Source organism: Brachypodium distachyon, chromosome 3 (assembly GCF_000005505.3).
Source record: "Brachypodium distachyon strain Bd21 chromosome 3, Brachypodium_distachyon_v3.0, whole genome shotgun sequence".
Taxonomy (NCBI): domain Eukaryota; kingdom Viridiplantae; phylum Streptophyta; class Magnoliopsida; order Poales; family Poaceae; genus Brachypodium; species Brachypodium distachyon.
The window spans coordinates 26245100-26269840 of record NC_016133.3 but is presented as its reverse complement, the minus strand read 5'-3'; the positions used below and the strand labels follow the sequence as shown (position 1 = coordinate 26269840).

Sequence of the window (24741 nt, the reverse complement as noted above, 5' to 3'; positions counted from 1 at the left end):
ACAGGGCGGAAATGAAAAAGTTGATCGGGAGAAGACAGAGTATGAGAAGACGAGGGATGCAGCTCGTGAGACCCGTCGTGAGATTGGTCTCAAGGCCAAACATGATTCAGCTGCCCCTCCGCACTGAAGAAAGTCAGGATTTACCTCAAACTGTTCCATCAAAGAAGATCACTATGACTCGTCAGGCGTCTCAGATCGCTGAAGTGAAGAAGACTGCCAAGGAGTTTGGTCTGAGGATCAAAGTTCCCGCCAGAAGAAGCACCTCCACTTCATCATCTGCGGCAGTTTCTCTGAAGAAAGCTATTGACACACCTGTGCCAGATACATCAACTGTCAAGCTTACTTCACTTGTTGAGGAACAGGAACAAGCTGCTTCATCCTCCACAGTACTGTCCGAGCACACCGCTCAACAGGAAGAAGGAGATGAGGTGCTGGGGAAGAACCAAGAAGACCTCAACCGTCCTGAAGAACCCCCCACCAGTAGCTCGTTGCCTCGCACTGAATCAGTGGATGCCTCTACTGAAAAAGGAAGAACTTGTGACTTCGAAGCTGAAGCCACTCGTGATTTGCATGCCAATGACGTAGAAACTGATGCAGATGCCCCAGTGCCAACACCGGAAGTTCGTGTGAAGAAAGTTGTAAAGAAGAAGAAGAATGTTGCCCCGTCTGACCCATCCGACCCAAATTCCTCGAGTGATGAGGAGAAAGAAGAAGAGAAGGAAGAAGAGAAGAAGGAAGAAGAGAAAGACCCCGCGCAAGCATCTGATGATCTGATGGAGATTGACCGTCTGCCAGAAGATCTGCTGAAGCCTGCGCCGAAGAAGAGACGATCCGGAATTGCCAAGGATCGTGAAGACAGGAGACTCTCACGGATGCTTGTGAGATCTCAAACTATGTCTGATGAGAACCATGAGCTGTTGTCTCCCAAGCCAAAGATGCCCATATCCTCTGACCGAGAGAAGGTCTACTTCAAGGCCCCGAAGAACGCTGAGCTTCGCCTCGTGAGGCTGGAGAATGGGCTGAAGTACAAGGAGGAGAGATCAGCTGAAGACCAGAGGTTTTGGTCTTTTGAGCAACAGGACTACTATGCGCAGATTCTTCTGCCAAGGACCCACTTTGCCAAGATGAAGTACATCAATGATGAATGGTTCGACACCAATCGTCAGATTGGTGTCATGACTGCCGCGAATGCTCTTAATGATCTGCATTTGCTCAAGTTTGTTCAGACCTGCCAGAACTGGAATGATGAGCTGATTCTTCAGTTCTATGCTACATTCGGCAGAAAGGTCTGCAGATTTGAAGACAACTCAAAGGGCTACAACATCTACTGGATGACTGATGGTGACAGGCACAGCTGCACCTCCAGGCACTTCAAGGATTTCCTTGGTCTCGCTAAGTTCGATGGCCAACCCAAGATCCACGAAGAACAGGCTGCCTCAGATGAAGACGTCGCCATTCTCTATGAAGAAAGATTTTCTGGTGCCTATGGAGAACTGGCTGGGTTGAAGCCTGAAGTGAAGATTCTCGATGACATTCTCCGTTTCACTCTCTCTCCCAAGCAAGGCAGCTCCAGTGAGATAGACGGTTTTCACCGCAATCTGCTGCTTGCCATCCTCAAGGGTGAGAAGAAAGATTTTGGAGACTATATTCTTCAGACCATCACCCATGCCTCAGCAGAACGTGTGCGTGCCCTGCCCTATGCACCTCAGATTATGAAGATCATCCTGCAGTTGTCTGAGAAACGCTTTGAGTTGGAGCATCAGCACAAGTACTTTTTGCTGAAGTCTCAAGATCCAGAGCCATCTGTGCTTCCTCCTACCTCGGTTTCTGATTGCCCGGAGTCTTCACAGCCCATCCCGTCGCAGCCGCAGCTGAAGCAAGCCCTTCGTCCATCTGACTCTCAGTATGAGACCAGCTCCGGCACGGATGGTTCTTTGAAGAATCTCATTGTGAAGCTCTCCCGCGAGATTGAAGATCAGCAGGATCTCCATGAGAAGCAGGCCGCTCTGTTGAAAAATCAGCAAGTACTCCTCAAGAAGCTGGTGTCACGCGAAGAGAAGACCAGTGCCTTACTTCAAGACTTCCTCGCCAAGCACTACCCCAACGTTCTGAAGCCTGAAGACAGCGAAGCTACACCAAGCCAGTAGTCTTCAACCTTTTTGGCGTCTTGATGCCAAAGGGGGAGAAGGAGTCAGGGGGTTGTTTCGCTTTATTTTGATGTAGGGGAAGTTTTGCTTTTTATCTGGTTCTTCGTCTTCGTCGTCGTCGTCGTCCTAAAAACTTTTAAGTCCTATCGTGTGTGGTTTAAAACTCTTGGTTGTGTTGAAGTAAAATTAATATTGCCTTTTGCATGAGGATTCTGAAATGCCTGTAATAAATTTAATCTTCATGCATTTTCATTCCTCATGCATGCATGTTTACTTCAATACTTGTTGATGCTGCATCTGTTTACTTCAATTTATGAGCATGTATGAATTCTTATTATTTCTGCTCTAACCCTGTACACGATGCACACCCTTGCTTCTGAAGAATATGAAGATTTGCTCACACTCCTAAAGCACTTTGCACTTGCATTCAAACGCAATCTAAATAGTGCATATCTTCAGGGGGAGTCTTCATATAACTCAGAAGCTAAAACCTTCACACTTAATTTTTCCCATCTTTGAAGCTTTAACCATTGTTGTCACCAAACACCAAAAAGGTGGTGATTGAAAGGGAAACCTTGCCCCTATATGGGTTTTGATGAATGATGACAACATGGTTGAGGAACTAATGAGTTACACTGAGTGTTTCAGGTTTTAGTTCCTCAGAGGAGTTGGTTTAACCAGCATCGATGACCCCTAAAAATTGAAGTAAAGGTACTGGCGTGAAGTATGAAGAACTCAGTGAAGAACGGTGAAGAACGTGAAGCATGGCATTCTTCATAGGTCTTTCCGTAGCTTTTTCTTTCACTTGAGTATAGGAACGCCGTACTATTAAGGGGGGTTTGAAGTGTGGAGCTGGTTAGGTGAAACCTTATTCTTCATGTTCAGCTTAGGCGAAAACCATTTTCTGTGTGAGTGTTTTTCGTCGGAGTGAAGAATGGAGCATTTCGGGGTTCATAGAAACTTCCGCGTGAAGTCTTCGCTCTTGAGTTCAAATGTGTTTGAAAATCTGTCGCTTTCGTGCTTGACCTCCTAATCTAACCGTTGTGAGACAAAGTGATAAAGTGTAAGTTGGAGGCTCAAAGTTCACTTTATCCAACGGGTCACAACGGCTAGATCAGCCGTGGCCAAGGCTATATAAGACGACCCACCCCGAAGGAATTTGGTGGTGATCCCGAGTGAGTTGTTTTGAAAAACACCTGATAAAACCCTTAGAGCTGAACTGAGCGTGAAGAATGGGATCCCCTCTCTAACTGAGCACTTGAAGCTTGTTACTCTTGGTGATTGGCATCACCTAGACGGCTAGGAGTCAGTGTTGAAGGGCAATCGAAGATTGTGATTTGCCATCAACCAGTCTGTGAAGGTCCGGAGATCACCTCAAGATCTACCACGAGTAACTAGGCGAGACTTTGGTCTTAGCTCAGGAGAATTGGGTGGACTTGTGTGTCCGCGAGTCTTGTGTGACTCAGCCCCCTCAACGGAGACGTAGGATTGTGCCAACAATCTGAACTTCAGAAACAAATCCCTGTGTCTTCAGTCTTGGTGATTTCGTTCCTCAACCTTTACTCTCTGTGAAGTATAACTGTTTCATTGTGTTCTGTCTTCATTGCTGCTGCTAAACCTGTTCATCTTTCTTCTTTCCGTTGCAACTCTAAAACTGATAAGTGTAATCTAAATTGTTGATGTATTGTGACTGTCTTCAGTCTTCATTTTGAAGAAAGAATTAAAACTGGTCACATTCACCCCCCCCCCTTTGTGACATACTCGATCTTTCAAAATGAAACAACAATTTGATGTAAACTGAATTCTAGGATCAAGAAAGGTACATCTTGGCTGTTGGACGAATGACCGGCTTCTCAGCTTCACAAGAGGGCCGCTTGGTGGGGAGACGAGTAGGACCACGTTGGTACACTTTGTCTGTACCAGAGCTGGAGGCAGCCCCCGCTGAGGCTCCCGCGGAGGTACCAACAGAATGATCCTACAGCTCGTCCTCACCAAAGTCCCCAGCCTCCATCTCAATCTCCCTCACCTCCTCCTGAATCTCCTCCTCCCTGTCATCCTCAGGATCGTACAGTGGATCGAGTGGCGGCGGCGAGGGAGAGGGCTCCCTCCTGGCTTTGCCCTTTGCTTTACGTGCAACGGTCTTCTTCGGGGGTTTTGCCTTCACTTTAGGCGGAGGGTATAGCTCTTCGACATGCCTCTGAGAGGTACTACGCGCGCCCACCATGGTTCAATCACCTGCCATGAGGAAAAGTGAACAAGTTAGTATGGATTATACAAGTCAATGTAAATAAATGAAACAACAACTTGATGTAAACAAATGAAACAACTTGATGTACAACACAAGTAAAATTGAGATTCAACGAACTAACTAATTAAGTAGGACGGATTAAGATGTAAACAAATGAAACAACATCTTGATGTAAATTAAGAAACACTAATTAAGTAGGACGGATTACAACTTGATGTAAACAAAAGAAACAACTAAGCATGGGCATGTGGATTGTAGTCTTCGTCATCGGGATCAACTAGAAGAGCCGCATCAAGATCACTCTCAACATCACTATCAACATTGGCCTGTTCCTCATCGTCGTCGTCACCATCACCATCAACCTCGTCACCTTCACCGTCATTGTCTACTTCCGTGCCCGGAGAATCGGTATACCGTACCACGAAATCAGTTGTGTCCCCGCCAGCTTCTTGGAAAAACTCGTTGCCAGGCTCTCGTCGCGGCAGATAATCTTGGTCGTTTGGTTCTGGTAGTTTACCATGTGGCTGCACGGGGTACACGACATCCAAACACTGAAGGCGAGCCAGTTTAGTGCACGGGTACGGGAGGAAATAAACTTGTGTGGCTTGTTGAGCCACAATATATACATCCTCGCATTCGAAGACACTGTCTCGTTTTACTTCGACCAGGCCAATTGTGTCATCCTTGTTAACGTGTTTCGGATCGATCCAACGGCATTTGAATACAACGACCTTTGGAGGTTTGGGGCCGCGGTATTGTAGTTCGTATATCTCCTCAACCCTTCCATAGAAGTCATCTCCACCGCATTCTACGAACACCCCGGAATTTGTTGAGGTTCGATTGGGCCGACAGAGGTCATACCCTGTTGTATGGAATCGATATCCATTGACGTCGTAGGATTTGAATGATCCGACCTTGACATCAAAACCATTGGCAATTTGTCTCAATTGGGAGCTCATAGACGCATCTTTGTTAGCCTACAGGTTTAAGCAGAAAAGCATCATGTATTAGTCGCACGCAAGGCCTCTAGGTGTTGAAACAACTAGGAGCTAAGAAAGAAAGTACTTGATTTTGGAACCACTCAATGAAACCGGATCCGGGGCCATTTGGACCATCTCTAAGAAGGGCATCATGTTCTAGAGGATCGGGTTTTCTTGTTCGCTTCCAGTTGAGTTGAGTGAATGTGCTGAGACAATGAGAATAAGATGAGTTAGAGACAAACTTGTGATCAATTGCAAAAAGGAATTATTTACTGGGCACTTACTTGATGTACGGCTGGACTTCGTCGAGGTTGTTCAAGATATATAACGTAAAGGATCGCCACTCTTGGTAGGACAGGGTGACTGTTTTCTCGGCTTTAGAAGTTCCAAGGTGCCCTCTGAATAGGCTCATCTTGGACTCATCTTCAGGGTTGCCAAGATTGTAGCGAGAGACTGGATTATGCAGCGTGGCAATATTGGAGATATAGTAACTCATCACTGCGTTTGACACTTCCTCGAGACGGCTTGCCTCCCATATGCATGCTTCAACTTTAGCTTTGTTTAATAACAGAACTAGCAACACAAGTAATTAGTTTCGTCAAATTAATTATGTCACATATTTTATTTGTTCACTGAAAAGGGCATGTGCTGAACTATTCCACTAATAGGTAAGGATAGGTCCTAATCCCACCCGACGGTGTGTAGATTGGGCCGTTTCCGTGCTCCAGTCCGGTCCGAGACGAAATTTTGGCAGCACCTCCCCGCTGTTCTCCAAATACACGTCTCGACAACAAGCCAAGAGAATGTGCATCCGGAGAACAACGGGGAGATGCTGCCGAAATCACGTCTCGGACCGGACTAGAGCACGAAAACGAACCCAATCTACACACCCTCGGGCTGTCAAAAAAATGTGGACAATCCGAAAGAGTTATGCTTATAGATATGCAAAAACTTTTCGGACGGGAGACGCATAGGGTTACGCGACTTTGACATTTAAACTACAAGTGTCATCGGCTCGATGGCCGGGACAGAGCAAAAGGGGAAGGCGAGATAGAGGGAGATGCTTACCAAGCTACACCATAGATGAAGTAGTCGAGGTCGATGTCACCTACATGAGCATGAACATTTTATAAGCATACAAGCATACATGCATGCACATTCGCAAAGAAGCATACATTTTATAAGCATACATTTTATAAGCATTAACATTTTACAAACCCTAAACCCTAACCCTCTAAACCCTAAACCCTAACCCAACCCTTAAACCCTAACCCTAAATAACAATTATACAAACTTAATTATACAAACTTAATTTTTGGATGAGAGCAGAGCATGACATAACTCTGTTTATTATGATACTGATTCTGAAGAGTGAGGGTGTAGGTGTGCCCATGTATTTTTATATACAAAGTATGTTAAAATTTGATTGAACAGATGCAGAAGGGATGGCCCAAGAGCCATTTCAACTTCAGTTGTAGGAGCGATTCCTCCAACAGTAAGACCCATGACTGATGAGGCAAACGATTCAACAGTCAAAATGCCATTGGATAGAGAATGGATCCAAATATCAATGGAAATGTTGCAAGATTTAAACATGTGTTGGATGCATTCGAAATTGCAATATGTCTGTAATCACTACTATTTCAGAACATGGGAAATTTAAAACATTAGTCCTATACTCCTATTTGCTGCATGTCAAGCACAAACTCCACAAATAGGTGAATGATTCACAATCACAAACATTCAGGTATTTGCAAACTGGCACACATTGCTGCTGCCTTTATTTTACTTTATTTCAAAAGCAAAACACACAAATCACACAAGCAGCAAGGTGAATGCATGCAGGCAGGCAAGCACGCACAACCAACTCAGCTGTTGCTTTGTTCAGATACATGGCAAACCCTCTTGTGTGGTCACACAAATCACCCATGTAATTACAGAAGAGAGGTAAATTCAGTCCATTGGTGAGTTGTCGGTTATACCTGCAGCGCTGGCGGGAGGCTTCGGTTGAGGCGGGAGGCTGCGGTTGGGGCGCGAGGCCGCGAGGCGCGGCCGGTGCGCGAGGAAGTGAGGCGCGGCAGCCAGGGCGCGCGAGGGCGCGTGGGATTGCGAGGCTGCGGCTGCGGTGCAAGAGGCCACGAGAGGGAGCTGTGGGCGCGCGGGCTACGAGAGGGAGCGTGAGGGCGGCGGCGAGCGGGCGAGGTGAGGGGAGGGAGAAGGGGGCGGCTGGGGAGGGGGGAGGGAGGCGGGGGAGGGAGAAGGGGGCGACGGGGGAGGGGGGCCGGCGGGGAGAGGCAGGGGGCGGCCGGATCTGGGTGGATCCGGCCGGGGGGCGAGGGGCGGGGACGGGGGCGGCGGCAGCGGCGACGGAAGGCGGCGGTCGGGCGCGAGGAGAGAACACGAGAGAGAGAGAGAGAGTGAGAAAGAAGGGGTGGGGGGCGGGGTGTTTTGTTTTTTTAGGCACCCTTTGCCGGCAGCCCGATAGAAAGCCGCCGGCAAAGGACCTTTCCATTTTTTTTTCCAGTTTTTTTTTAGAAACACAGTACAAACGCAGACGCTCACAACACGTGCATACACTCACCCCTATGAACGCACACATACACATACTACCCCTATGAGCACCTCCGAAAGACTGGAAAACCAAAAATTTAATTCAAGTCCTCGCTAATTTCAGCTGCGTCGATTCTAAATCAGACATCACCCTCTCCTGTGGGCCTCGTGGCGTCTGCGGGCTAGCTTTTCACCAAAACTTGGGTTTTCATACCACTTTACTCTATCATAGTGTTGTATTAGGATATGCCAACATGAAAAAACAAACATCTACCCAAGTCCTCAACGGATTCGGCTCCGTCTGTCCGAATTGCGACTTTTCCCCCTTTAATTGCAGAACGTTCGTGCAGGTTAGTCTAGTTTGTGAAGGATGTGCAACCTCAGATACTTGGATTGTGTTTTCCTCTTAACACCATATTTATGTACCCATTTGATGACATCATGAAATATTTCAAGTTCTCTGGACAGTTTGTCGTGTGATTTCAGGCATCGCCCTCTCCTACGGGCCTCGTGGCGTCTACGGGGTAGCTTTTCAGCAAAACTTGTGTTCTCAAGTCACTTTACTCTTCCTTTTTGTTCTATTAGGACATTTGAACATGAAAAACCAAAAATCTACCCAATTTCTTAAAGAATTTTGCTCCGTCCGTCCGAATTGCGACTTTTCCCCATAAGTCTGGAACTTGCGTGCGGGTTCGTCTAGTTTGCGAAGGAAGTGCAACATCAGATACTTGGATTTTGTTTTCCTCTTAAAACCATCTTTATGTACACATTTTATGACATCATCCAAGATTCCAAATTCTCTAGACCATCTTTCGTGTGATTTGAGGCATCGCCCCCTCCTGCGGGCCTCGTGGAGTCTACGGGGTAGCTTTTCATCAAAACTTGTGTTCTCAAGTCACTTTACTCTACGTTTGTGTTGTAGTAGCATATGAGGACATGAAAAACCAAAAAGCTACCCAAGTCATCAAAAGATTCTTCTGCCTCGGTCTGAATTACGTGTTTTCCACTCTAGGGCTTGGGTTTGAATGTTCCTTAGTGTTTTGTTACTAGCTGTTCACCAAAACGGCCGCCAGCAATGAGTAATTAGTTTCTTTATTTTATATGTGCAAATTTGGTTCAATCTAAACAACAATATATATCGCTCTATGTGTTTACAATATGGTTGATTTACATCACAAAACAAATGAAAAAGGAAAAAAAAATAAGCTTTGCGGGCGGCTATTATTTTTCGGGGCCGCCGGCAAAGGGCTATTTTCCTTTTTTTTCCTTCAGTTCAATTCAAATGGGTCATTTGGGAAAAAAAAAAGGCCTTTGCCGGCGGCCTTTTCTCAGGACCGCCGGCAAAGGGTTATTATTATTTTTTCTTCCCCGTTCAATTTGAAGGGGGGACATTTGGGAAAAAAATAAAGAAAAAAAAATAACCCTTTGCCGGCGGCCTTTTCTCAGGGCCGTCGGCAAAGTGTTAGGTTATTTTTTTTTCTTTCGGAAGGGGGGACATTTGGGAAAAAAACCGCCTTTGCCGACGGCCTTTCCTTGGGCCCGCCGGCAAAGGGTTAGTTTTTTTTTTTAATTCGTGCGCGTGCGTCCGAATTCAAATGGAGTGTGGCAGGAAAAACGAATCTCTTTGCCGGCGGCTTTTTTTTGGTGGTCGCCGGCAAAGAGAGTTTTTTTTTCTCCCACCGCCGGCTGTTTCGCCCGCCGTTAACCTCGCACGTGGGCCCACGTGCAGGGGCTCTCTGCCGGCGGCCATGATTTGCCGACGGCTTTTTGGAGAATTTGCCGGTGACGGACCCCATGCCGGCAGCTTTTATCGGGGCCGCCGGCAAAGGTTCTCTTTGCCGGCGGCCCGATAGAAAGCTGCCGGCAAAGGCCTTTGCCACCGACAACGGCCGGTTTTCCCGTAGTGCTTGCAAAAATATACTGCATACTGCATTCTACCTTCTATATACTGCTTCTGAATGTACTCAATGCTATCTTCTATATACTGCATACTACCTTACCACCTTCTATATACTCCATACTACCATACTACCTTCTATATACTACATACTGCTCCCTCCATTTCAGTTTACCGGGCCGTTCTCTCTTTTCACTGCAACCAAGGAGAGCGATCTGTGGCTAAGCGAAGCGCGCCCGAGCGGCCTTGAAATTCGCCCAGATTTGTTGGCCGCTGAATTAACTGCCATGTAACGCTTGAGTTTCCCATAATTAAAACAGCGATCCGTGGCAATTCTGTGATCTGCGGCGATTTTTTCGGCCATGCAAGTAATCGGGGCCGTAGATATGTTTTCGCGGTTGGATCGTGACCAGATTCTATCCTATTCGGACGTCAGTTTTGGATGAAAACAACGAAATACCCCCGCCATGTCTTTCGGCAACTACCGATCGCGCAAAAGTTTTCTCCAAATTTGAAACCAAAATTTTCGCCTACAAATCCGGCTCCTCCTTGCTCTCTTCCGCACTCATTCCTTTCCTGCTTCTTCCAAGTTTCCAAGTTTGCGCAATGGTTCTTCCATTCGACTTAAGCATTCCACCAGATGAGCAAGATGAAGCCCCCTTCCATGCTGAGGTACGAGGGCACTCCAGCCATGAAGATGGAGCCGCTGGACAAAGCTTATTGCAACGTCGTCATCTCGGTTTAGCCGGCCGCGGGCACGCCGTGATCAGTGCAGCCGGCATCACCAATATGCCGCTGGATCAACTCCGGCATCTCGGACGTGGACGGGTCACGAGTCGCAACACTGTGCACGGTGGCGGGCGCGGTTCTTCGGCGTCGGCGGGACGCGGCCAAGCTGATTCGGCATCGCCTGGACGCGGCCGAGGTGCTGCGACGTCTGCTGGACGCGGCCGAGGTGCTGCGCCGTCTGCTGGACGCGGCCGAGGAGCTCCGCCCTCGCCTGGACGTGGACGAGGAGCTCCGCCCTCGCCTGGACGCGGACGAGGAGCTCCGCCGTCGCCTGGACACGGACGAGGTGCTCCGCCGTCGCCTGGACTCGGCCGAGGTGCTCCGCCGTCGGCAGGACGCGGCTACGGATCTTCGCCTTCGACTGATGACGGCTCAGGACACATCGGGCATGGTTCGTCGTCTTCAGATGGAGAAGACGACACCGGCAACATGAACGGTAGTATCGATCTAAGTAAGTTACACTTTCGATCATCACTTTGTACCACTGTAGTGCTAGATTGAGTCGATAAAAATGACCAGCATAGCAGTAGATTGAGTAGTTTGGAGTATTTGAGTTCATCGAGCAGCTAGCATGAAATGCTTGTATGTTTATTTGAAGGTTAAGATATTTTCAGGGCATGAATATTGCTCTTGTACAGATGGTTGAATATTTCACCATTTTAGTTTAAGATTGATAGTTTCTGTTTTCAGTACTCTTATTGATTGCAGAAAATACTCATGAGTTTATTTGTTGGTTTGTTGCTGCAGATCATTTACACTACACCACGTTCTAAATTCCGAGGCATTTTTAAAAGCCTTAAAATGATGATATATTGCCTCAAAACATATTTAAAGGCTTTTAAAAAATGACAAGGAAGTTGGGGAAGGGGAATGTCATTTTAGGCATTTTTTCAAAGATAACAACCGAGGCTTTCTTTGGAAAATCCTTCAATTGTTATTTGTGGCTTTTTTAAATTGACTCGAAATATCAAATAAGATCCAATTCCATGCACTTTCCAATTCGAGTACCATGCACTTTCACCGGCCTCTATTATCATCATTACAACCCAAATTATATTTATTACTGCCATTTTTAAGATATAATCACATCGTTATCTTCTTCCTTCATATATGTTCCTGGTTTCTCTCTTGCTTTCCCATCCTCTCTGCTTATGGACTTATAAGGTGGTAGATTTTCCTGTTGACAAGCCATGTGGGACTAATATCCAAAGCTGTCCATCACGCAGTAGGCATCGCCCAAGGAAGAGATGTTCGCAGCAAGGAGCTATCCAGAGGAGCGGCGGCGCACAGCGCGGCGGGGCGTCGTGGCAGAGGCAAGAAGATGTCCTGGCGTGGAGGAGGTGGAGAAGCACCGTCGCAGTCAGAGCGCCGGCGGCGGCCGAACTGTAACAGGGGATCAAGAGCAGCGGCTGTGCAGCGGGAGTCGGGACACGCCGTTGCGCGGCGCACAGCGCGACAGGGAGTAGCGGATCGAGGAGTCTAGGATGCTAGCACGGCTGGCCTGGGGCGGAGGAGGTGGAGCACCACTGCGGCAGGCAGAGCGCCGCCGCATTGGGAGAGATTGAGATGGGGAGAGAGAAAGAGAGGAGGAGGAGGAGGAGGAGAAAGATGGTGATGGTGGCGGATCCCTTACACGAGATGGAGAGGGAGGCTCCCATGGTCGTTGCCTTGTCGGCCGGCTTGGTCATCGGACCAAATCGTATTTGGCCTGTGCGGTGGTTCCTCAACGGAAGGAGAGAGGAAAGTGGAGCCTCGAAGAACATGAATAGATCAAAGTGGGGAGGACTCATTTGCATATGTCACAGTTTTTGAGGCATTTTCTCTAAAAAGCCTTGGATCTTAATAATTTCAAAGGCATTTTCTCTAAAAAGCCTCCGATGTTGACAACTTTTGAGGCTTTTTCTGAAAATGCCTTCAATATATTAAAAGTTTCTGAGGCATTTTGTTAAGTTTGCCTTCATAACCTTGCATTTTGGAGGCTTTTCATGGAAATTGCCTTCTATAATGAGTAATTGAGGCAATTTTAAAAATGCCTCTCCCAAAAAGCCTTCAAAGCTCGTACGTGGTATAGTGTTAGCTAACAAAAAGAGAGTGAATTATTATGAAGACGATGAGAAACAGGCTTTATATGCCATGATTTTACACCGCAATGGTGGTGTTGGAAACCTGAAGCATGGTGTCACCAAGTCCTTATCAGCTGAGACCGGTGTGTCACGTCGGTCTCTTACACGCATTTGTCAGAGGAGCAACAAGGGTTTAGGGATCAATGGTGTGATCAACAAGAAGAAGAAGAGATGTGGAAGGAAGAAGATATTGATGGACACTGTTGCAATGGAGGCTATCCCGGTGGAACAACGCACAACTCTTCTAGATTTGGCCAATGCTATGTTCATGTCCACGACCACTTGTTGGCGGCACTTGAGAGAGGGTGCTTATAGGCGGCACAGCAACGACGTGAAGCCCTACCTGACGGTTGAGAACAGGAAAGCTCGTGTGCGTTACGCATTGGAACACCTTCAGCCTGCTAGCCTTCCGGAGAATCCAAGATTCCAAGCTGGTTTCAATGTTGTTCATATTGATGAGAAATGATATTTCCGTACACGGATTAGCCAGAAGCTGTATTTGACAAATAATGAACCTAACCCCCAGAGGTAATGCAAGAACAAGGGTCATATCGACAAAGTGATGTTTCACACGGCTATTACTAGACCCCGTATTGGCCCCGATGGGAATTGCAGTTTTGATGGCAAGATTGGTATTTGGCCGTTTGTTGAGATGCAGCCCAATGTTAGAACATGCAAGAACAGGGTAAGAGGTACACTAGAGTTGAAGACATGTCTTGTTGATAAGGCGAAAAGCCGTGAATTTCTCATCACAAAAGTTATTCCGGCAATCAAGGAGAAGTGGCCAGAATCTGACCGGGCTTATCCCATTTTTCATCCAGCAAGATAACGCCGCAACACGTGTTAGCATCAATGATCCAGCGGTCAATGCGATAGCACAAGCAGGAGGATGGGACATTAGAATCATGAACCAGCCTCCAAACTCACCAGACACAAACATACTTGATCTAGGATACTTTGCTGCAATCCAATCACTCTTCCATAAGAAGATGGCTAAGGATCTTGTGGACATGGTAGAGAAAGTGATGGAATCATTTGCCGAGTACTCCGTTAAGAAGTTAAACAGAATTTTCCTTAGTCACCAAGCATGCATGTGGGAGATTTTGCGGCAAAAAGGGAGCATGCACTACTCCGTTCCACATTTAAAGAAGAAGGCAATGGAGAGAAGAGGCGAGCTGCCGGTCACATTGACTTGTGAACCGGAATTTGTTAATGCAGCGATAGAATTTCTGAATGCATAAATATGTATGCATGCCATGGACTGATAATTTGTCTTATTCCAATCATGTGCTATATTTAGTTTTTAATATGAAACTATTCTCATTGCAATTTCTAGTTGTTATTCTACTCTTTGCCAATGTCTAGTACAGATGCTGATTACTCTTTGCCAATGTCTCACACATTGAAAATAAGTACTCTAAATAATGGCTAGAAATTAAAAACAATCCATGATTCAGTAACAATAGATGTATGACATAAATTAAAAACTCTTCCCATTCCCTACTTCCTTTTCTACCTCGACGATATCACCTAATGTGTCCGGTACAGTACTATCATCTTCATAAGTGTCCGGAACATACATACCAAATAATGGAACGCACGATTCAGAATCTTGTGCGTCACACAGATTCCGTCATCATTCGGATCGATTGTCTCCGCATCAGAGTCGACTAATCCAATTTCTTGTTTGCCTGCATCATCTTGATCAACCTTTTTCACTTGCTCGGACCCAACAACATCTTCTTCATCAACCTTGTTCACTTGCTCAGACTCAGGAGCATCTTCTTCATCAAACAACCATTTCTTCACAAGTTCACGGTACGAGCACTTGGGTTTCTCGTGCACTATTATCTAGAGTACTCTATTATCTATTATCTTATACTCTGTATCATATAATCCATATCCATTCTCGTCTCAATGATTTGTGCCAAATCAAAAAGTGAGAGCAACTCCACTCATTCTCCCCAAAAAAAAAAAAAATCAAAATAAAAGCGCCGGAGAGAGAAAACGCTTTCAACCGCAATTCCTAAAACCAATTTTCATGCCGGCGCAAAATTAATTTCCCACGGCACACTCAGCCCAACTCCAAACCAAAAGGCGGCAAGCCGGGTCGCCGGCTAAACAGCCAATAAAATAGGGCACGCGTCCCACAGCTTCTTCTCTTCTCTTTCATCTTTTTTTTTTCACTGACACAGGTCTCTCCGCCCCGACCTTTCCCTGTATCTCTCTCCCCAGCTGGAGCTCTCTCCGTCGGCTCCTTCCCTCTCTCTGCTGCGGCCGGCACGCAGCGAGCAGCTCGTGGCGGAAGCGCGTGGTGGGCGGCGCGCGGCGGGCAGCGCGGGGCGAGCAGCTCGGGGCGGCGCGCGGCGGCAGCGAGCAGCTCATGGCGGCAGCGCTGGAGCATTTCGGGCCACTGTCGTTGGCGAGCCGCATCGGATTGGCGCCACCGTCGTTGGCGCCGTTGTCGAGGCGGTCGGCGAACCGCGGGAGCGCCTCACGCATCCACCAGTGCGGGCAGCGGTCCATGGCCTCAGCCACGGTGACCCAGGCCCAGCCGCGGCCGGACATCTCGGGCCAGCGCTCCAGCTCGTCCGTGACCCGCCGCGGGGCGCCCGTGATCTCGCTGCGCACGCTGGCCTCCTCCAGGGCCTCGCGCCGGGCCGCCTCGTCCATGGGCTCGTCCAGCTCACACCCCGCCCCGGCCCCCTTCTTCCGCGAGCAGATCACCGGCACCTCCACCTCGCCATCACCGCGCACGCAAGGCTGATTTGGAGTTCGAGTTCCTGCCCGAGGTGTTCCTGGTGGCTGCGGCGAGTCTGCGCGCGCAGCTCCGAGCGCGGCTGCGCGGGGCCGTGTCCCAGCCGGACGCGGGGCTCGCCAGCGAGCTCGCCCTCGCTGCTTGCTGCTGTCCATGGCCACTACGGTGGCCCGCACGGCCTCTTTCCCCTGCTCGCCCGGCCATGCCCGCGACGTGTTTGTTAAAATGTCAAGCAAAAATTTTGTTTGGTATGGGGCCTTTGACTGGGTCCATACTACCCCCTATAATAAAAAAAACGCCGGCGCCCCCCGCATGAGCAAACGCCGGACCTTGTATGAGCAAACGCCGGACCTCGTATGGAGATGCTCTGATGAGAGAAAAAAACAAGTGATGCAAACAAAATATAGTGACATAGTCCAAAGGTGATGGAAAGCCGCCACCAATTTAGTCTTTTCTAGGAGTAAAGGTATGCATATATGGAGGCAAATCTAAAAACATGAAATTAGTCTGTGAATACGCTGTACCTTGTTCTCCTGCATGGGCTTCCGTTATTTCTCTTGAATAATGTTGGCTGCTCAAATTGATATAACCTGCAATATCTTCTGGTTTCAGAGCAACAAGAACAGTTACGGGTTCTACATGAGAAGTTCAAGGACGAGGTTAACCATCAGTTGCTTGGTTTCAAGAACTCTCTCGAGGATTTTGACGCATATCATGCCGAACTTAAGGGGGTGGCTGACAAGCAAAGTAAGTTTAACTTCCAGCCTAACACTGGAGCAATGCAATTGAATTTTTTTTTTGCTGGACCATGTACTACAAGGATACTGTTTCAGATTCCAAAACACTATAAACATGGGAATACCCTAATTATAGATTGGGAAAAATATACTCCCTCCGATCCTAACTTGTTGTCGAAATATTACATGTATCTAGACGCTTTTTAAGAATAGATACATTTATATTTGGGCAAATTCGAGTCAAGAATTTAGGATCAGAGAGAGTAATCATATAACTGAGCCAGGCATTTCAATTTTCCATTCCAAAATTGTTTCCTGCATGAAGTTTGTTGCTGCATAATATTGATAAATCACACATTTAATGGAAAAGAATGTTTGTCAAATCTGCATTGCCACATGATTGCAAGAAATACTGACCAGTCAAGTAATTACAGTCTTGGCTCGTTGTTATCATTGTTTATTGAATTAATTCATCAGAACCCCTTGAAGGAACCTTTGTATAAATATCAAATGCTCCGTGTTTCTAACCATTGGCTATCTGAATTCCCACTGAACCATATGGTGGCCTTTTATGATTATATCAACAGAAGTGTCACACAAAAAGCTCCTCCAACATGCTGATAAAACAATTGGCTCTCAGCTCAGCGATGCTGACATCAAAATCGCTAAGGTTCAGAAGGTAAGGAAAATGCAGTTCCTAAACCCCAGGGTTCCCCCTACCAACCAAAATGCTCACCTTTTCTGTGACAAAATTGTTTCACAGAGAGCTCGAAAGAAGATAAACAGCCTAAAATGCGTGCTCAAGGAGCTTATCACAGAAACCGCTGGTTGACAAGTTCACCCACTCTACACAAGGCAGCTAAGGCGAAACGAGTAGGACGTAGAGAATCGACACCATAAACAGATCTATGGCTCCATTTTACAAAGAGTACAGGAGGAAGCTGCCGGCTTCATTTCTTACAATTGCAAGTTGAGCTTTTCCAAGACAGTTTAGGCCCCCTTCTTTTCAAGCCACTAGCTGAAAAGAAGGGAAAACTTCTCCAAGGCTTATTTTCCCAGCTGCAGCTTCTCGTAGTGCAAATCCAAAAACTGCTCTGGACCAGCTTCCCGAGCTTCTGCCGCACCGTTCATAAAATTGCTACCACAGCGAAACGTTATTACAAGCATAATGCACCGAGACCTGTCCCGAGCCCCCGACTGGCCGACTCTCTCCCTCCCTTGCCACCCGAACTCACCTGCCCGCTAGGAGAGGCGCCGCCGCCGAGTTCCGGATTCCTAAACCGCCGGTGACGCCCAGCCTAACCCCTTCTCCGCTGTCAAGGCTTCCTCCCCTTCTGCTGCCGTTGTCGCTGGAGTACTGGACTCACTCCGTTTATGTTCAAAATTAGTAGCAGTGCATATGTTTATGCTCCAATTTCATGCCCAAATTTGGTTCTAATGCTATGGTGTTTTGGTTTTCTATTAATTTGGTTTTTACCATTTTGTTCTTACAAAATTTGGTACAGTCTGTAGCCTTTTTGCTGTTTTAGAATTGGCAAAGAGGTTGCATGAAGCAAAAACGAGTGATTTCTTGTGTTTAATTTTATCTGCATATGCGTCCGCATTGTGTTTAAAATAGTCATAATTCTTATTATTGTGAACAAATGAAGTCCAGGGGCATTATAGCCTTTTCCTACCCAAATCCAAGGGTAAGCTGTGAATCTGGAAGCTAAAAAGAAGGGGACAAGGGCAGTTTCTCTGGCTTCCTGGGGCAACAGCTTCTCAGAGAAATTCAGCTGAAGCTGCTTCTAGAGAAGCTGAAGCTGAAACGAAAGGGCCTTAGAAGGCTATCCTATCCATATTATCGTTTCTCCCGTTTTAGCTCCTTATTAATAGAGTTATGTCTACTTTTTTGCGTCTGTGGCTCACTAAGTTACCATCCGGGAAACTATCCAGCATGGTGTCTTAATGATGAATCATTTCTAAATTCTTTCTAGACTTGTCTGAGATGGGAGTACACTACTCTTCTCGAGTAATGTAAAAAACTACAAATGCTTAGGTTGGATTAACTGCATGTGAATGTTACAGGGAGATATCAAATTGACTCGTTTGGTGATGTCTTTAATTCCTGTTACATTCTCAACATGAGTACAACGTCGTCTGAATCAGATGTTGTAGTTAGAATTGAGCCAATGCTTGAATCAAAAGAAAATGAGCTGCCCCATTAGGTTAACTTCAGTTTAGTACACAGATCCGTGAAATAAAATGCATATACGGTAGCAAATATAACAATTGGCGCACTAACTTGAGGGAAAGAGTAGGGAGATGATATCAGTTCCCTTCTGAACCTATTTCACTTTCATATTCGACAACGGTATGTCATTATTTCAGCCTTCTTGTTTTGAAATGGAGGCTAAAGTTTTGCCTTCTGTCATCGACTAAGAAGTTTCAAAAGCAGGTGAATTAACAAAAAAACACAATCCAATAGACCAATACCATCAAGGAACATACGCTATTCCAGAGCATCAGAGGCTGATCCGGCCAACAAGGTGTGCTCCACACATACCACCAAGAGAAAAACCACCATCAAGTTTAGTCACAATTATCATCATCATCACACATAACTCTTTGAACGCGTCTCGGACTTCAAGCAAACGGCCACAAATGAAGCCCTCACCTCGGCAGCCCGCAGGCGGCAGCCGCACAAGTCCCGTCTGGGCTAAGCCAAACAGCCACCGCCCAAACATCCCGAAAATAAGGAGTTTGACTTCGAAGACAACCTGAACATCGCCGCACAGCAAACTGCCTTTCACGAGGCATCACCGCACAGCAAACTGCCTTTCACGAGGCATCGCCACTGCCTTGCCGCAAGGAGCACCCAACAAGCTCACCACGAACTGCATTATTTGGTTATTGCTATTATATGCGAAACAACCGTCCTTTGCAAGTTGCATGTACCAGAACTGCAATCAAAAAATTGGCTGTGTGCATCGGGGAAGATTCCCTTTTCGAAAAAAAAATGTACCAGAACTGCAATCAGAAATCATTGCTGATCTAAAAATTGTTCTCTGTATGTACACCCTTCCCATTTTATAAGCCATCCTCGTATTTCATGACTTAACTTTTACCATTACATAAATGATTAATATACAAATAGTTGTCAGAAAACTTACGGTATATTATTGGAAACTTCTTTAAAATGCAAATTAGACGATACAAGTTTTGTGGAACATAACCCACATTTTATTGGCTAAATTGATAGTCAAAGTTGAAACTCAAAATGAATTGAGAAGAGAATATATATAACTAATCTACTGAAGGAATATTGGTTAGCGAGATGCTTATTGCAGCAATCCCGCACCTCAATGATCCGGGACATATTGTGTTTTCTTCATCAAAAAACAGATATGGACATCGGCAGCACTATAGTATAGCTATACACCTGTACTTTTAGCATCAGACGCTAAAGATTTGCCAGAGGATTGGTCAGTGGAAGTCTGGCTGGCCCGTGGATGTCAAGCAACGGTGCCACATCCGGCTGTTTGGATCGACAAACCTTGTAGACTTGATCACTTCTGGTATTGGCAAGTAGACGTTATGTGTGTTGCATACTCCAGTCGTGATGCCGCTGAACCCTGCAAAGGCGCCATGAACCTGCGAGGTTCCATCATGTACTTCACCTCAGACAACAGAACTCACAACTTGTTGTAAGATAGACAAGGCAGTTGGGAGAAATGGTGTCTTACAGCATTCTGACCGAGCACCGTGCACAGGATGGCATCAGATGCGTTGGCACGCACCGCACGAAGCATGTACGTAGGATCAATGTACTTCACATCAGAGTGGACGCCTATTTCATTGAAATGAGACTTGATCTGTGGCATAGCGTGATTTATGTTAAATAATGTTCATTCACAGTACATCAGTCAAGATGAAGATCATTGAATGACATGGGCAAACCTTCTGTTGAAGGTGCGCGCCGATATCACTAAGAACCATGTTCCCTGAAGCATCAGTTGCGTTCGACTTTTGCAGATATTCCTGCAAATATATTGCAGTAGTTTTTACGTAGTTCTTTTAATGGAATATATAGAATAGAATCAATAATTTTCCCTTTTGTTCTCTGGAAAATCAAGGAGATTCAATGCCTAAATTCAAGAGATCCCTGGAAAATCACTTATGCTGGCAGTAAAGTCCCAAAAGAAAATTTGTTTTCTAACGTGAACAAGTACTACCTGCCCAGCTCCTTCGGCAATACAAATCAGAGCAAACCCCTTGGTGTCAATCAAGTGCTCAAGATGTCGAAGAACTCCGTTGGGACCATCAAGAGTGAACGGTACCTTTATTTGGGTTATCATGAGATAAATTAACAATGGTGGCATAGTAACACTAAGGGCATACACAGTAGAAGAGTTGAATAGTTGATACCTCAGGTATCAGGCAGATATCAACTTGTCCACTTGATAGGGAAGCATGCATTGTGATGAAGCCACTGCTTCTTCCCATCAGCTTGACCAACCCAATACCATGAAAAGCAGAATGTGCCTAGAACATAAAAAGTTAACCACAAATATAATTTTGATTGGCAACTAACACGAGAACACATTACACAGGCTACTGGCAGATATGTATGCATGAGACTGAGAGGTTACTTAAATGAATCACCTCAATATACGCAGAGTTGATAGCTCTTTGTGCTGCTTCCACTGCAGTATCAAATCCGAATGTCTTGTCCATCAGCAGTATGTCATTATCAATTGTTTTTGGGACGCCCACAATCGACACTTTGAGTTTTCTCTTGCGGCACTGAAATTAATTTTGCGAAAAGCAATACACAGATTTAAGTATATTACCATTTCCTGCTATATTAATCAATAATCCCAGAATCCAGGATATAGTATAAAAAATGATTGAGGCCAAATATAGTTTGTTTATTACAGCCTCTGATCCAAAATGTGGGTCCTTTTAGAATTTGTACCAGTGAACTATTTTGAAGTTTGACCATCTATAAAATAAGAAATACTAGCATCTGAAACATCAAGCTGATACTACTACATTTATCAAGAAATGTGCACGCATGATGTATAAATATTTTTGGATAGGAGGTAGTACAAGCTGGGAACTGAAGATAAGATACATTTTGTTCAGATGAAATACATAATTTAACCGACCTCCTCATGTATAGCATTAGCTCCAGCATGAGTTCCATTTCCACCAAGTACAAAGAGCATGTCAAGCCTCCTGGCCTGAACGTGGTTTGGTCAAATAAAGTCTATAAGTCTTCCATGTACCACCTTGTTGTAAGCATATCTTGCAGAGTACTAGAGTTGCATATACATGCCTGGATGCTGTCGACAATGTCTGAAACACTTGCCCCACCACGAGAAACTCCTAAGAAGCTGCCACCAGAAAGATTGATATTTTGGACGACATGTCTATTAAGCTGAATGAACGAAAAGAGCCCTGAAGTTAACATCATGATGATTATTAGAGTTTCCAGATACTTGAAGAGGTACAAAGACTTCTTACGGGGACTTCTGATAAATGATCTTCAAAAAATCCACGGAAACCATGCTGTATCCCAACAATGTTCTTCACTCCATATTTTTCAAGTGTAAGCACAATCTACAAAGTCAAGAGCGCAAGATTTAAATGCAGGTGCAGTTCAAGATTGAAAATGGTGTTTTCTTCAACATATTTTTCAGAAGATATAATCATAATTTAGTCTAAATGCCTAATCGTCATTTATTTATCAGTGCAGACAGTAACGATTAAGTTGTTGAGTTCTGTTCTACCTGCCGGATAACATCATTGAGACCAGGGCAAAGTCCACCACAGGTAACAATTCCAGCCTTTACACTCTGAGGCTCAAAATATATCTGTTTGCGCGGGCCAGCACGGTGCACCCTGGAAAGGACAGGAGTTGGTGTTACACAAATAAAAACGATGTTCCAAACATCCAGCACTTGAATTTGTGCACAATCTCATCACCATTGTTCAACCCAGCTGCAATCAGGGTCAATGCAGTCAGCTCCAGCAGACGTTGGCGAGGCAAACTTAATGACCTGAAGAATAAGCAAATAATCTGTAATGAGAACTTTACCTTGACCACAGAAATGATGCTGCACACATGCATATTAAAAGGTCAAATTATCATACACACGAACTATTTCCCCGACGTGCAAAAAGAAACGGCACATAATATATAATTAGATTTATATGTTCAAATTCTCTTCACATAGCGACAGAACCTATTGAAGTGATTGCTGTGGAGATGATCCATGTTTAGAAAACCTGATCACTCAATCATGAAAGTGTACCTTCAAAAGTGCTCTGTCATCATCATTAACATAGCCGTTCCATGATTCATCAAAAGGACCGCTCCCATTCTCCAGAGGAGTCCTGCTGTCAACAAGGAAAACCACATGAATCCTAAAGAGATATGTTTCAACCACCAACAGTGTAGATTAGGACAAATGAATTAGACAGAAAATCAAGCCAACATATGTCACCTGCTCTTGAGGGAAAATGTCGTTGGCCTCGGCTCCAAATGAATTACATCGGTCAAGTGTGGCAAACTGAACCGCCTATCAAAATCCTCTTGGAATAGATTCTTCCAATCCGGAATCGAGAAGTCCAGTTGTGGGCGATCCACAGATATGGCTCTGATGACCAACTGATCTGACGTTCTCGATTTCTTTTCATATGCATTACAACGTAAGTGATTGCAGCTGTGCACTGGGAAACAACTGAGGCGCCTCTGGCCTGAAGTGATTGGGCCAGCATAGTCCACTGGCGATGCTATAGCCATTGTCTGTATTGGTCAGCATGCACAGCCCTGTCAGACAGGTTCCAGTTCCATGTTGCCATCAGTAACAGATGATGGTAAAAAAAAGAGTAAATCATTAAATCAAGCATTGACAGTTTTTCCAGCAGCAATTTGAACTATTAATTAATTTTTAAATAAACTTGAACTTTTTTTAGATCAAAAGGGCCCCGCTCTGTTCCATTACTATGAATGAAACACATGCTCCAGCGTTTTACGGCGCAGTTCACAGCTTATCAAAGACAGAACATCCTTAGGCACCAAGAAACAACAAAACTAAACACAGCTCCAGACTAATCAGACGTTTTCTCATCACAGGAGCGTGAGGAGAAAAAGTCTGATTTGAACATTCCGCTACTACAGAGGCAAAAATAACCTGCACAAGATTTTCGTCCTCCTTATTTCTGAACAAGTGGACTAGAGTACAACATGTGTGAAACTGCAGTATTTGTAAGAACTCGTACAAAAGCAGCAGAAAAAATAAATCAGAAGGGGACTAGAGTACTAGACTCTAGAGCTGCTTTTTCATTGCAATAAAAACTGAAGAATAGAGATAAAAAAAAGTCCAGCTTTTTCCCCCTGAAACTTGAATATAAGGGAAGATTCACGGATTTTTTTTCTCATACATGCTACAGGTCACACCACAATTGTTCCTACATAGTAAATACATAGGTGTACCTAACACCGAAGGAACAACAAAGCGGAATCACCCCTGAATGAATTGCGAGAAACGAACCTGTGCTCGACCTATGATGCAGGCACAGGCAGAGAGTGAGCAAGCGAAGCGATCGAGAAACTGGTGGCTGGAGGCGAAGTGTTATAGAGTCGGGCGGAGAGGAAGCCGAGGCGGCGGCGCCTTGATCTGTCCGTCACCGTCTCGGTTTCTTGGAGAAGGAGAAGGAAAAAGAGCGGAAGGCCAAGGGCGGAAGCCGCAACAACAACGGGGAGAATAGAAGCAGCGGAAACAATTTTGAGGAGAACGGAGAAAATTGGAAAGGAAAGTCGGGGCGGGGGTTTGAGGGCGACGCTGACTGTCTGCTGATGCCGGTCGCCACGCGCGATGGCGATCGATCGATTCGGAGTTTTTTTAAAGTCAGATTGGTCAAAACCCTATATTGATCTGCGTTCATGACAATTTATTGCTGTTTAGAACATTTTCCAACGGGAGTAATACAATATCCAAATCCTCAAGTTGATGCGTTTTTTATAAGGAGCCCCCTAAGGCTTAAGGGCATGTTTGTTTGTAACAATCCCTGCAAGGAATGGCAGGGTTTAGAGGAAAATTGAACTAAAATTTTACCATTTCGTGTCAAACCCCACTTCGGGCCTACCCGAACTAACCCCAAATGGATATTGCTTTTAGTCTTGGGATCTAGGCGTCTCGATATCAAAGCCATCTTTTCTTACATTATACTGGTCAGGTTTTTTCGATACTTTTAGTACAGACCAAAATTTTTTACCTGTGCATTTCGTATTCTCTCCGACTGCTTACTTTGAATGTCATTTAAGGACCGCGCTACATAGCGGCGTGCCCCAGGACGCGATCTCCAGCGGCGCCCGTTAACGGAGCCTCGCACCCGTTACGCGCGCGCACGCCCGTGGCCACGGCCGACTGCCCCCCCCCCCCCTCTGCATCAGCCCAGGATCGACCCAGCTCGCGCCTCCACGGCCAAAACTTGAGCCCCACGACATCGACCATTATCGTCC

The 24741-nt window shown here is 45.8% G+C and overlaps 1 protein-coding gene and 1 long non-coding RNA gene across 4 annotated transcripts; one reads left to right on the top strand and one right to left on the bottom strand.

Annotated features, from left to right (window-relative positions):
• The first annotated feature begins 14457 nt into the window (after positions 1-14457).
• On the top strand, positions 14458-17809 carry LOC104583641. Its single transcript, XR_002965518.1, has 4 exons — positions 14458-15958; positions 16105-16239; positions 16817-16908; positions 16993-17809. It is a non-coding gene; the product is annotated as an uncharacterized LOC104583641 (long non-coding RNA).
• Positions 17810-19316: 1507 nt separating this feature from the next.
• LOC100842872 (ATP-dependent 6-phosphofructokinase 5, chloroplastic) lies at positions 19317-24080 on the bottom strand. 3 transcript variants are annotated; one of them, XM_014901664.2, is made up of 14 exons: positions 23771-24080; positions 22721-23046; positions 22529-22613; positions 22200-22273; positions 22004-22115; positions 21738-21833; positions 21550-21651; positions 21380-21454; positions 20874-21014; positions 20637-20753; positions 20444-20548; positions 20169-20249; positions 19955-20083; positions 19317-19843 (listed from the first exon to the last, which is right to left on the bottom strand). In XM_014901664.2, the coding sequence occupies exons 2-14, from the start codon at positions 23017-23019 to the stop codon at positions 19778-19780; spliced, it is 1482 nt and encodes a 493-aa protein (XP_014757150.1). In that variant the 5' UTR covers positions 23020-23046; positions 23771-24080; the 3' UTR covers positions 19317-19777. The 3 variants fall into 3 exon arrangements, with proteins under 3 accessions (XP_014757150.1, XP_003573900.1, XP_014757149.1); XM_003573852.4 differs by having other exon boundaries at positions 19317-19862; positions 23771-24074; XM_014901663.2 differs by having other exon boundaries at positions 19317-19862; positions 22529-22610; positions 23771-24072.
• Positions 24081-24741: the final 661 nt, after the last annotated feature.

Bases quoted from the DNA above. Each gene is read 5' to 3' on its own strand.
- LOC100842872 (XM_003573852.4), bottom strand. From the start codon at position 23,019: ATGGCTATAGCATCGCCAGTGGACTATGCTGGCCCAATCACTTCAGGC. The intron at 21,455-21,549 runs GCATGTATATGC...AACCACGTTCAG, and splicing joins ACATTGTCGACAGCATCCAG to GCCAGGAGGCTTGACATGCT. The intron at 20,084-20,168 runs GTTTGCCCATGT...GCTATGCCACAG, and splicing joins GCGCGCACCTTCAACAGAAG to ATCAAGTCTCATTTCAATGA.